At 40.1% G+C, this 13,462-nt stretch overlaps 1 protein-coding gene across 4 annotated transcripts in view; it reads right to left on the bottom strand.

The window, feature by feature from the left end:
- Window positions 1–13,462, bottom strand: part of LOC141072596 (protein arginine N-methyltransferase 7-like) — a 224,992-nt gene that overhangs the window by 185,596 nt on the left and 25,934 nt on the right. For 3 of the 4 annotated variants that reach the window (XM_073559880.1, XM_073559882.1, XM_073559881.1), the window contains one exon: window positions 5,839–5,947. The exons of the other annotated variant lie outside the window; for it this stretch is intronic. In XM_073559880.1, coding sequence (XP_073415981.1) covers window positions 5,839–5,947 — 109 coding nt within the window. The remainder of the gene's footprint in view (window positions 1–5,838; window positions 5,948–13,462) is intronic. 4 annotated transcript variants of the gene reach the window in all.

Genomic DNA, 13,462 nt, shown 5'->3' with positions numbered 1-13,462 from the left:
CCCAAACAGTTTCCACAGAACTCCCAGTCTCTGAAGCTTCAATCTCTGTGCAGATATACGTGTTTCTAACATACAATGCGACACATCCTCATTTATCAAGTCTGTTTCTTGCAAATAAGTTGTATCCTTCTAGCCTTGTATTCCAATCATGTGTATCGTCCCACCAAGTTTCAGTGATTCCAATGACGTCATATTTCTTTTCCTGCGTTAGTAGTTCCAATTCTCCTTGTTTGTTGCCCATGCTTTGTGCATTAGTATAGAAACATTTTAGTTTGTGATTGGTTTCTCTTTCTCCAATATTTTTATTATTTAGATTCTTTTGTCTTTGTTCTTCCTTTCCACTTCTAATAGCAGAGTTCTCAATAGCATTCGTCAGGTGTATGGCTTTTTCTGGCCTTTTGCTTCCCTTGCCGCAATGTTCTAGTTTAAAGCTCTCCTCATGAGTGTAGCAAGGAGACTTCCAAATACATGTTTTCCAGTCTTCGTAAGGTGCACCCCATCTCTAGCCAGTAGTCCATTGCATAGGTAATTCACTCCTTGATCCAGAAATCCAAATCCTTGCTGACGGCACCATCGACGTAGCCAGTTGTTCACATGTAGAATCTTACTCCAGCTCCTTGTTCCATGGCAATCCACTGGGAGGATGGAAGAGAAGACCACCTGTGCTCCCAGTTCTTTCACTTTCTTACATAAGTTTTCAAAGTCTCTGCAGATGGTTTCCAGGTCGTTTCTTGCTGTGTCATTTGTCCCCACCTGTATTAACAGGAATGGGTAGTCATCAGTAGGTCTGAAGAGTCCTGATATCCTGTCAGACACATCTTTAATTTTTGCACCTGGAAGACAGCACATTTCTCTTGAGGTAATATCCGGTCTGCAGATAGCGGCCTCTGTTCCTCTCAACAGGGACTTCCCCATGACCACCACTCTCCGTTTCTTCTTCACAACATTTTTCTTTCTCCATCCAGGATGACTCTGAGGGCGTACAAAGTTGCTATTTGTGGGCAAAGTCTGATCCTGATGTATTTCTTCATCGTTCTCCTGTGTAAGAGCCTGGTACTGGTTCCTGAGCAGTATGGGTGCTGATTGCCTCCCGATCCTCTTGCTTCTCTGGGTCACATTTTTCCATTCCTCTGTTTCTTCAGGTGCACTTCGAATTTCTTCTCTTTCTGTAACATGAAGAGATAATTCTGCTCTGTCTAAGAACTCTTCACCTTCCTTAATGATTTTCAATGTAGCTAACCTCTCTTCGAGATTTTGCAACTTTTCCTCCAACAGGGACACAAGCTTGCATTTGTGACATGTGAAGTTTGGCTTTTCCACTGGTAAGTCTGTGAACATGTAGCAAGAAATGCAGCTCACCAAATGGCTCCTGGCCTATTCCATATTGTTATTATTAAGAGATTTCAAAGCAATGACAAAATGAGTCAAAGTCGGCGCGCGGTTTACCGATTTCCTCTTTTCAGCTGCAACGGCCAAAATCCAGTGATCGTTGAGCTCGCGGAGACTCTTCACTTATCCCAGAAGGCACTGGAAATATGCAAATTATCTCCTCAGGACTCTTCCCTTGGTTTACCGATTTCCTCATTTCAGCTGCACCTTTAAAGATGACTCATCTCCTGTGCATTTTAGGCAAAAAAATGACTATATATATTTTTTAGTTTAAACATTAAAAAAGGAAAATGGGCCGAAGCAAACGTTTGGGCACCCTTAGAGATTTGTGTGCTCAGATAGCTTTCACCAAGGTTTCAGACATTAATAAGCCTCTTAGGGTTATGGCTTGTTCACTATAATCATTAGGAAAAGCAAGCTTTATAAAACCTCTAACCTTGTGCAAAAAACAGCAGCCATGGATACTTCCAAGCAGCTGCCTAGCACTGCTCACAAAGCAGAAGGCGGCTATAAGAAGATAGCAAAGCATTTTCAAGTTGTCCTTTCCCCAGTTAGAAATATAATTAAGAAATGACAGTTAACAGAAACAGTGGAGGTCAAGAGACGGTCTGGAAGACCAAGCAAAATTTCAGTGTGAGCAAATCAGGATCTTAGCTTGACTGCAACAGATCTTCAGAAAGATTTAACAGATTCTGGAGTTATGGTACATTGTTCTACTGTTCAGAGACGCCTGCACAGATATGGCCTTCATGGAAGCGTCATCAAAGGATAATCTCTCCTGTGTCCTCACCATAAAATTCAGTGTCAGAAGTATGCAAAAGAACATCTAAACAAGCCTTATGCATTTTGGAAACTAGTCATGTAGAGCGATGAGGTTAAAATTAAACTCTTTAGTCACAATGATCAAAGGTATGTGTAGAGAAGAAGGAACACAGAATTTCAGGAAAAGAACATCTTGCCAACTGTGAGGAACTGGACACAGACTAAAGACTATTGGACCAATAGCTGTAGAGCGGAGTCCACAGCTCTACAGGATGCAGACTTTTCCAGCACAGAGCATTGGTTGTGTTGATATTGTTGTGCTTTATTAGAGATTTTATTGCGGTGTTTAATTACTGATTAGCTTGCTCATCAGTTCAGCCTCAGAAATCAATGTTTCCATTGACCGACTGCAAGTAGAGGAGGATATGCTGGTTGGATCTTATTAATATCCAAGCCAGACAGGAGATTGCTAAAGGTAAATGTAAATCAATAATTCTATTAATCTCATCTGTATCTCCAGGTCTGAAGCCATTGTTCATAGGCCTACTTTGACGATAGGGATAGTAGACCCAGAGGAGCCATAACCACAGGGGGGTCTCACATGCAGTCCCAGGTGATAGGACTCAGCCTGAGTGAGACAGCTCCACCAATGCACAGTTAGCTTTGGGAGCGCAGCGTTTCCCGAGGGTCAGGCTCAATTCTGGGATGCGGCTTGGGGTATGGAGGACTGACGAGGAAATATTGTTGTTGGCTGGAGGGGTATCCATGAGCTACGGTCGTGATATCCATCGTCTGGAGGAACATGGGCTGTGAATGCAAACTATATCGGCTGGAGATACCAAAAGCTGAGGGCCAACCAAAAGTTGTAAGACCGTGGGTATCGCCTGCTATGGGGGCAGTAAAACTACCGATCTCAGATTGGGAACTTGTGGAACAAGGACACTGTATTTTGGCCATCAACTTGGATTTGCTGTATAACCGTGGATGGAAGAAATAAAGCTAGCTGCATCGTTAACCTGCCTAGGTGATTACAACCCACAATCTCAGATCTTCATATCAACCATGAAGCATGTGGTTGGATCATTCATAATTTGGGGTTGTGTTGCAGCTAATGGCAGTGGAAACATTTCCTGGGTAGAGGGAAGAATGGATTCAATGAACATCAACAAATTCTTGATGCAAACATAACACCATCTGTATAAAAGCAGAAGTTGAAACGAGGATGGCTTCTACAAATGGATAATGATCCTAAACACACGTCAGAATGCACAATAGACTACATCAAAAGGTGCATGGTGAAGGTTTTACTATGGGTCTCACAGTCCTGTGATCTCGACATCATTGAAAATCTGTGGCTAGACCTCAAAATATCAGTGCATGCAAGACAACCCAGGAATCTCACAGAACTGGAAGAATTTTCCATGGAAGAAGAGTTGAAAATCCCTCAAACAAGAACTGAAAGACTCTTGGCTGGCTACAAAAAGCATTTACTACAAGCTGTGATACTTGCAAAATGGAGTGCTACTAGGTACTAATCGTGTAGGGTGCCAAAACTTTTGCATAGGCCCATTTTACTTTTCATAATTTTTAAAATGTAAAAAATGAAAATATTTTTTTTTGCCCAAAATATGCTAATTATGCAAATTGTTTCTTCAGAGAGCAGAGAGGAAGAGGACTAGAACTCTAGTGCCACCTATTGGAAGTAGCAATCCTAAAAGTCAATGTCGACCCTTTAACGAGCCTTGTTACATGATTCGTTAAAGGGTCGACATTGACTTTTAGGATTGCTACTTCCAATAGGTGGCACTAGAGTTCTAGTCCTCTTCCTCTCTGAAGAGACAATTTGCATAATTAGCATATTTCCCATAGGAGCATTGCGGCTTTAAGGGTCTGTGTACACGCTGCGGATTCTGCTGCGGATCAGCAGCGGATTTGGCCCTGCGGATCCGCAGCAGTTCCGCAGACAATGTACAGTACTACGTTATTCATTAGGATTTCAAATCCACAGTGCACATACTGCAGATTTTTCAGTGCGGTTTTAAATCCGCAGCATGTCAATTCTTTCTGCGGATTTCGCTGTAGCTTGACACCAACTCCATTGTCCAGGTGTCAAACCGCAGAGGAAAACCGCAGGCAAATCCACAGATAAACCGCAGGTCACTTTACCTGCGGTTTTACCTGCGGATCCGCACGGAAAAATCTGCAGGTGAATCCGCAGCCTAAGTCTCCTCATCTCGACATGCTTAGCATGTCATTCTCCGCAAGGAGAAATGATACTTCTTGGATATTTTGCCCAAAATACAAAGAAAATGGGTCATAATGTGCAGCACAGATTCATCTCAAATAAAAGCGGAGATCCTTAGACCAGGAACAGAACAAACATTTATAGGACATTTCATAACTTTCCTGAATTCTTACGAAAACATTTACAGCACATCCTGCATTGTACTAGTGTACCCAATTTATTATATATTTTACGAGTCTGTCCATTTTATTCTGACTCCACAGCCCTGGTCAAAATCCCCCTAAACTTGACAATCCTGCAGTGCAGAGTTGCTGCGCATGACCTGGGGTATCTGGCTTCTTTTCTTGAAGGGGAGAGCATTTTTGTGTAAAACACCCACCACATGATTGGATCATGATCAGAAACCACTCATCCTCTCCTGGAGGACAATGCTTGTTTGTTGGGAGCTCGGTGCTGAATCATTCCCACACAAGCTCATTGTTGTCAGCATTTCATGCATAAAAAAAAAACACTTTCCTCTCTGCAACTTATTAATACTAATGCATGGAGCCAAACCGCTCAACAACAACCCGTGTTTAAGATAAAGCCGGCGCGGTGATCAGTGGACTGTCTCAGGTCTAGAATTACAAACTACATATTATGCATATTTTTTTGGCCAAGTGTGAACATGCGCTTACACGCGGCATACACACCAGTTTATATCTCAGGTCACAGCTTTTGCTTTTTTCTGTCTGTTTGCACCATGTGCATATAAAGGTATGGCCTGCCCTTCACATGAACTGGGCGATTATATTGAAGTGGTCTCCCAAGGGTGTGTTTTCATTACTTTGGTTCAGTCTGGCTCAGCCCTTATCCACATGCATGTCACTTGACAAACTGTAAAGTCCAAAATGATCGTTGTTCTTATTTATCCCTATTTTTTTATCTTCTAATCTGCTTATTATGCGTTTTCTTTATGGCAGTGAGTTTTTCCAAACTTTCCTTTTTCACTTACTCGCCTGCATTTGGTTCAGAGTAATGACATGCATCCTATAATGTTCCTCCTTTCTCTGAAGTATTGTGTTTTAACCAAGTCTAAGAACGCACTTGTGTTTGAAACGTGTATGGTATTCTCAATTTTCTATGTACCCCATACTACTCTACCATAGAGGATGTTTTTTTTTCCTGTATTTTGTATTTTTGCATTTTTCTACTGATATTTAACTCTTCCGGAATAAAGATTTTATGATTTTACCACGTCTCCTTGAACTGCGGACCAACATTTTCCATCCCTGTATCTAACTTACGCTGTGCGGTGGCGTGGATCGCGGGCTTCTGTGCAGATGGAGCTACATTGAGGGGTGAACTGTTTTTTTCCTTTTTTCTATTAATATTAGTCAGCCTACAACAAAACTCCCGAAACCTCAACAACAGAACATGCTACAAAGACGCTCTGCTCTTACCTGGTCCCAATGTCACCTCTGTTGAATGCTTGTTTATCACTTTGACTTTGTCACCGAAGCCATTCACTTTCACTATTTGTGCCGCTGCATCTGCCATAGGCTTAAAGACCTGAGAACATAATAGGAAGGCCAATCTCAGAGGTGGTATCACACGGTGGTATCACACAGGCTCAGCTATGCAGTCAGACTGAGTACACCTTCTTACAGCTCTTTAGTTTGTATATGTCAGGACATAATAAAAACATCTGGTCCTCAGAGAAACTTAATGTGAAATCACTACAACTGCAGATGAGCAACACATGACAAATTACACCATGTCATTATCTAATTAGATAAAACTAGGCTAAAATGCTGAGGCAGTCTGTGGAAAAAAATACGTACACCCTTTCTTCATCCATAGAAAAGCCAGATACTGCTACTCAAATGCCCTTGATTAATTGTTCATCAGCAAGTGTAACCTCCTATATAAAAGGAGAAGTTTCGGGGCGTGGCCTGTGCTCAGGACGATGACGGACATCTGAGCGGTGAGCTCCTGCATATACAGCCACAAAAGCGACTCCAGCGCAATTAAAAAGAAGATATTTCTTATTAATTATCAATAAGAACACTTACAAATGTCCCAGGACCTTCTTTAGATCCACTTCTGACGATTTGGAACCTCTGCGTCCAAGCCTGCCTAGCCTGTGAGAAGCGGTGACTGAAGCTGTAAAAATGGCGGGAGCAGCTGATTCAAATGCGGCAAGAGTCCGGGAGTCCCTTCACTAAGCGGTGACGTCACCGTCAAAGAGCGGGAACCGGTTTGAACTGTAGCCGCAGCAGAAGCTGTATACCGTGGCCGCGGTGAGTCCAAAGCCTGCGACGCCCGCCGGTTGAGACAAGGCTGTACCTCAGCGCTGAGAAGAAAAAAAAAAGCGCGGGAAGCGGCTGTGAGGCGGCGCCATTACAGCGCGCTGAAGAAAGGGAGATCAGCCCGACAAGCAGAGGGCGGGAAATAACCATTGACTCTGCAGCCAGAGGGACAGCCTAGGACGGAGGCGGAGGAAGAGGCGCGGCTAACGGTGAGGACAAGACGTGACAGGCGAAGATAAGAGCGGCGTTACAGGCGAGCCGCTGAAGACAAAGGGGAGTCCATTACTCCTGAAGAGAAACCGGTTGGGAAGAAAGAGTGGCTGAAAGAGCTGAAGACCGGGAGACGTCTTAGAAGAAGAAAGAAGAACGTCGGTGTATAGAAGTTATCTCTGGAACAGAAGACTCAGCAAAAGAAGCTACTCTAACCAAAAACAATAGCCCTGTTAGGGCTGCAAAAGCAAGAGAGCTTAAATCCTCTGTGCTGCAGGGGATCAGTCTCAATATTGGTGGCCATTTTGAGGGGAGGTTGATTGCCTTCATTACTGCGGGTATTGGGGATACTTGAGGGCTTTAACATATATTTATCGGGCACACTTTTTTTTTTTTTCTTCCCCCAGGAAGATCTACCATACAGGTTTATATATAAATAAGAATTGCCCTGGTCCTATAATTTTTAAAGGATACAGTATATGTGGAATTTTTCATAACAAGAGACAGTACATTATTCTGATCTCCGCATAAATACTCATATGGACTTAGTAGCAGGAGCCTAGAGTGGGGGATTTTGTCTATTGGGAATCTTATATACCGTTTCAGGCAACATTCGATCCTCTGGATAAATTAACTCTGCATAGTGGTGACCTTGCTTACTCACACTACTAAAGACTGAACATTATTCGATACTCATTAATTTTACCACATAGTGGCATTTGTGACCTGGAAGCTAATTTTTGGGTGACAACTTCAGGTCATTAGATATTTACCACCCAAGAAGTCTTGTCAACGAATCTTTTACAAAACTCGCTACTTAGAGACACTACCACTCTATTTCGCCTATCGTTTAAACCTGCACAGTGACTTCATTATATATAATATTAAGTTTTCAGTTATAGCATATAAATACTAATATATACCAGATCAGCACTAAGCAAACTGGTTACAGGGTCATATCTATAGCTTCAAAAGTTAAAAATTTCTCTTTTTTTCTGAGGTGAACGCTATCAGCGGATTGCAAGATACTGTAATCCTGATAATATAGCATAACTTGACGTATAGAGATCTAAGACATCACTTATTACCTACAACTACATAGAAACTTGTTTACACATAACTGGTAATCCTTCTGTCATACTACGCACTAATTAGCTTACCTAATTTAGTCAGACAGAATGGCATCTGGTAACCTGAGATATAAAGGGCAATCAAATAGTACCCAAAACAAATGGGGTACCACAAAAACGAGACAGAACAGAAATTCCTCTGATCCAGTAAGTCCCCACAAATCCAGATCTCCTCTTGAGAGGTCTGAAGACAGATATAAATCCTCACTAAAAGACACAAACACTTGTCATGGCAAATTGACACAAGAGAAAAAAGTACAAAGAGACTTACTCCCTGAGCTTAGCAAGTCTCTGAAGCCTAATGTGAAAACTAAAAATGACGTTCAACATGTTGAACCCATTACTACACGCGAAGATAATATGGATCTTTCTCAGTCTCACAAATGTAAGAACCTGGGGAAGGGGGACAAAGGCAGCGGAATTTCTGTCTTAGATTCGGATAGCACTTCAGAGGAACTGTCTCTTAATGGGAGTCCTAATAAACCCCTACAAAAAAAAGGGCGCTTGGTAGCCTCACTTCTGGAGGGTCCCTCAATAGACACAATTAACTACGAAACATTTTTTGATTCAGAGAGACAAGTATCTGAAGGGATCCTAGCAGGGCTGTGGAGTCGGAGTCGGAGTCGTGGAGTCGGAGTCGGTGCTCATTTTGGTGGAGTCGGAGTTGGAGTCGGTATAAAATGGACCGACTCCGAAAATATATAATAAATTGGGTACAGTAATTCAATGCAGGATGTGCTGAATATTTTTTCATAGGAGTTTGGGAAAGTTATGAAATGTCCTATAAATGGCTGTTATATTCCTGATCTAAGGCTACATTCACACACAACGTTTTTCCTGTGTTTTTTGAGGATACGTTTTTCAGCTGCAAAAGCTGATCATCTTTTTAAAAAACTGCATCACCTGAAAGGTTTTTGAGCTCATAGATAATGTTTTCAATAGCAAAAGCAGATTAGAAATCTGCTCTATCTATATATCCATTTATCCATATCTGTCTATCCATATCGTATCTGTACCAAAAAGAATGAAAATCGGGTAGTACACCAATATATATTCTGTTCTATCTAAACATCTTGATTATTGGATCATAAAAATGATTAAATGTCTGAGGTTCACATTGTACTACAATAAATTTTTCACTTAAATATAAGCAATATGTGTGGGAGTCGGAGTCGGAGTCGTGGAGTCGGAGTTGGAGTCGGTGTAAGGGAAATTGAGGAGTCGGAGTCGGAGTCGCAGGTTTGGCTTACCGACTCCACAGCCCTGGATCCTATCCAACTTCTATAAGGCATTAAAAGACTCCATTACTCTGGGCTTTGAGGTTCAAAGAAACCTCATACAAGAGGTTAGCGACAAATTTACGCATAGGTTTGAGGTCAATGAGACCAAAATTACTAAGCTGGAAAATAAAATTGAGACATTAGTCCAACAAAATCTGGATCTGGGAGAGGAAGTTAAATCTCTCCAGTCCAAAACGACGGATCTGGAAGACAGGTGTCGTCGAAATAATATTAAACTTAGGGGCATACCGGACGACCTTTCTAACTACGCCAAAACTCTGTTTAAAAAGGCGATTCCCTCACTGTCAGATATCCACCTGACAATTGACAGAATTCATAGGTTACCAAGACCAAAAGGCATACCTCCAGACAAACCCAGAGACATCATTTTGAGGTTACTATTTTTTGAGACTAAAGAAAAAAATCTTAAAATTTTTAAGAGATAAACATACTTTCCCAGTCCCATATGAACACATAATAGTATTCTCAGACTTCTCAAAAAATACTATGGATGCCAGAAGAGCTTTTAGGGAGACGACTACCAAACTGAGAGACTTAGGACTCACATATAGATGGGGATTTCCCACCAGGGTCATAGTTTGGCACAAGGGTAGGAATATTTCCCTGATTAACCCAGACGAAGGTCGGGACTTTCTAGCATATCTCCAAAAAGATCTTAAGGATAAAGGTTGATTTGCTTCTTCAAAATTCCTTAAGGTCTTTACTCTGGAGAGATTATCACATTCAAGTTAATGATGTTTATGCTATTATTGTTTACATAGTGGTTGTTCTTGCGGGAACCTGGTCACCTTTTTTTCCCCGCTTTAAGGAGATAGCCACAATAGGTGGCTCCCTCCAGGAGTTCTCTGTTTAGTTGTCCCAATTTCTCCAATACTTAGTGCTTAAACCTTGCTATTTTCTTTTTATTTCTTTTTTTTGTCGTTCTAAGTCACCAGACTCCAAGGGGTTCCATATTAATTGGACATTAAAATTCTTTCTTACAATGTGAGAGGACTTAATAGTCCATTTAAAAGACATGTGACATGGAGAGAAGTCAAAAATTATCAGGCAGATGTAATCTGCTTACAAGAAGTAAGACTAGCTAGATATAACCACCCGTTCTTCCAAAACAAAAACTATTCTAATATATTTAAGGCTTTGAAACTAACCAAGAAAGCGGGAGTAATAACTATTATTAGCAATAAAATATCTTTCAAATTGCATTCGGAAGAGGTAGATCCAGAGGGAAGATTTCACATTCTGGTATGCGATCTCAACGGTAGTACATTTACTATAGTTAATATATATGCCCCAAATAGTAAACAACTGCCCTTCTTTAATAAGTTAATCATGAAAATTGAAAAGGTCAGGAGGGGAGAGCTGATGTTGGTGGGAGACTTTAATTTGGTGCCCAATAACGACCTGGACGCATCATCTCAGGCACATAAATCATGCCCATCCTTAGGCAATTGGCTCTCCAGCAATGAATTACACGATGTTTTCCGTTGCCTTAATACATCCTCGAGGGAGTATACCCATTTCTCCGAAAATCACCAATCTTCTTTGAGAATTGATCTTTTCCTCACTAATGTCATCTCTCTATCTAAATTCAAGAAAATTGAAATTCTAAATAAAACTTTTTCACACCATTCACCAATAAGGGCAGAATTTGTCATAGGCCCTCCAACAACTAATACCTTCTTGTGGAGGACCAATATTTCATTGCTTAAAACACACAAATATAGGGAAACTATAGATAAGGCACTGATTAACTATTTTACAGATAATGCCACAGAACAAATTGATCCATTCGTTTTATGGCAAGCCCACAAAGCTGTAATTAGAGGGTGCATCATGCAATTATCGGCTAGAAATAGGAGGGAGAAGAGGGAAAAAAAATCTCAAGTCTACAATCACAAATTAAATTAAAAGAAGACCAACAAAACAGCCTAGCAAGCCCATTACATACTACCCATATGGAAATATTAGACTTAAGACAGCAACTAAAAGCATTACTTATCTCAGACTATGACGCAGCAATAAGAGCTTCCAAAGCCACTTACTATACCTCCACAAATAAACCCACACGTTATATGATGAGAAAAATGCAAAGGGATAGGATCACTAGAAGGATTAACAAGATCCGAAACACAGCAGGACAATTGCAGATACATCTGCAAGATATTACTGATGTTTTTACAAACTTTTTTCAAAAGTTATAAAACTTAGATCAAGAACCTGGGTACCCTTCCCCTGACCAAACTGACATAAACATGTTTTTGGCTGGTTTAAAACTTCCCCGTATACATGAATCGGATCTAGACACACTGAACAAATCCATTACCATAGAGGAAATTGATAAAACAATCCTAAATCTCGAAACATTGAAATCACCAGGCCCAGATGGGTTTGCTAATGAATATTATCAGTTATTTGCTAAAACACTTACTCCCTATTTAAAGGTTCTTTATGATCAAGTAGCAATTACTGGTTCCTTTCCAAAAAGCATGTTGGAAGCCACAATAATTTTATTACCAAAAGAAAAAGGGGAATTAGTAAATGTAAAAGATTTTAGGCCCATATCCCTAATTAATGGGGATATTAAAATATTCTCCAAAATACTAGCTGAAAGGCTTAAGAGTGTCTTACCTAAGTTAATCAATGAAGATCAAATGGGTTTTATTGTGGGTAGGCAAGCAGCAGATGGCATGAGAAGAGCCATTAATCTACTCAACTTAATTAAGAAATCTAGTTTCCCATCCCTATTTTTAGCCCTTGATGCCGAAAAGGCGTTTGACAGAATCAATTGGCTATATCTCCAAAATGTCATGACCAAATTTGGATTAGATGACCACTTTGTTTCTAAAATATTCTCCCTTTATTCTAACCCAAACGCCAGAATTTATGTAAATAATTACCTGTCTAAATCCTTTAACATAACAAATGGGACTAGACAAGGGTGACCTCTCTCTCCCTTATTATTCGCAATAGCAATAGAGCCGCTAGCAGAAACAATTAGGGCAAATCCTTCAATAACTGGATACAATACTAAAAATCATACCCATAAACTAAGCCTCTTTGTGGATGATCTCTTTTTATCCTTAACTAACCCAATTAAATCAGTCGAAACTTTAATGGAAATACTAGAACAATTTTCCAGAGTATCTGGTTTTAAAATTAATAGGGGGAAATCTAAAATAATGTAATTTAATGTTCCACATGAAGAAATTACAGAAGTACTAGCTTTGACTGACTTTCAGTTGGAAACTCAAGCTTTGACATACTTAGGTATAAATATCACAAAAAATCCCGCAGAAATTATGCCTAACAACATTGAAGGCTTAATAAATACCCTTTCCAAAGACTTTAAACATTTTGAACATTTGAGCCTTACTCTTATGGGACGTATACTAGTAGTAAAATCTATCATATTGCCTAAGATTCTTTATATTTTTTTTTCGTTCTATCCCTCTTAAAGTTAATTTAAAACTCATAAATAAATTACAAGAATTAATTAAAATATTTGTTTGGGGCAATAAAAAAATCAAGGGTAGCACATTCTATTCTTTTCAGAAGTAAGAAACACGGTGGTTTGGCACTACCTAATATCGGGGCCTATTATCAGGCGACCTTGGTTAAGAATAGTCAGCAGTGGTTCAAATCTGGAGAGCAACCTGCCTGGATGGATCTTGAATTAGCAAGTAGTAATTATAAACCTTTACAAAGCATATTCTCTAGCCATATTTTAGAGCCTATAACCAGATGCCACTCTAATCCGATTTTACATGCCATTTTAGATGCCTGGTTGAAATTTGTTAAATTAAAAAGGAAAGAGAATAGAATTAGCTCTCTAAAAAATTGTCCCCTTAAACTCTTGGATGTAATGTTTCAGTCATCTATACCTAGAATTTGGTTTGACTTAAAGGTCAGGAAAGTAGGAGATGTTTGGGATGGAAGTAGGGTATCTTCTTTTTCCGAGATCAGGGAGAATTATCATATGCCATTTGGGGAGCTTCTTTCGTATCAGATCTTGAAAGATAATCTTCTACTTCTCATACGTAGAAGATCTCTAAATCTAGAGATTGTGGCCTCACTAGTCAACAATAGTAATTCTAAATTGAATTGGACTCTCAAAAACATATACAATCGATTCAA

The sequence above is a fragment of the Dendrobates tinctorius genome, unplaced genomic scaffold (assembly GCF_039654945.1).
Source record: "Dendrobates tinctorius isolate UK_male_01 unplaced genomic scaffold, ASM3965494v1 ptg000278l, whole genome shotgun sequence".
Lineage (NCBI taxonomy): Eukaryota > Metazoa > Chordata > Amphibia > Anura > Dendrobatidae > Dendrobates > Dendrobates tinctorius.
The sequence above is the reverse complement of the archived record's forward strand: the minus strand, read 5'-3'. Positions and strand labels throughout refer to the sequence as shown.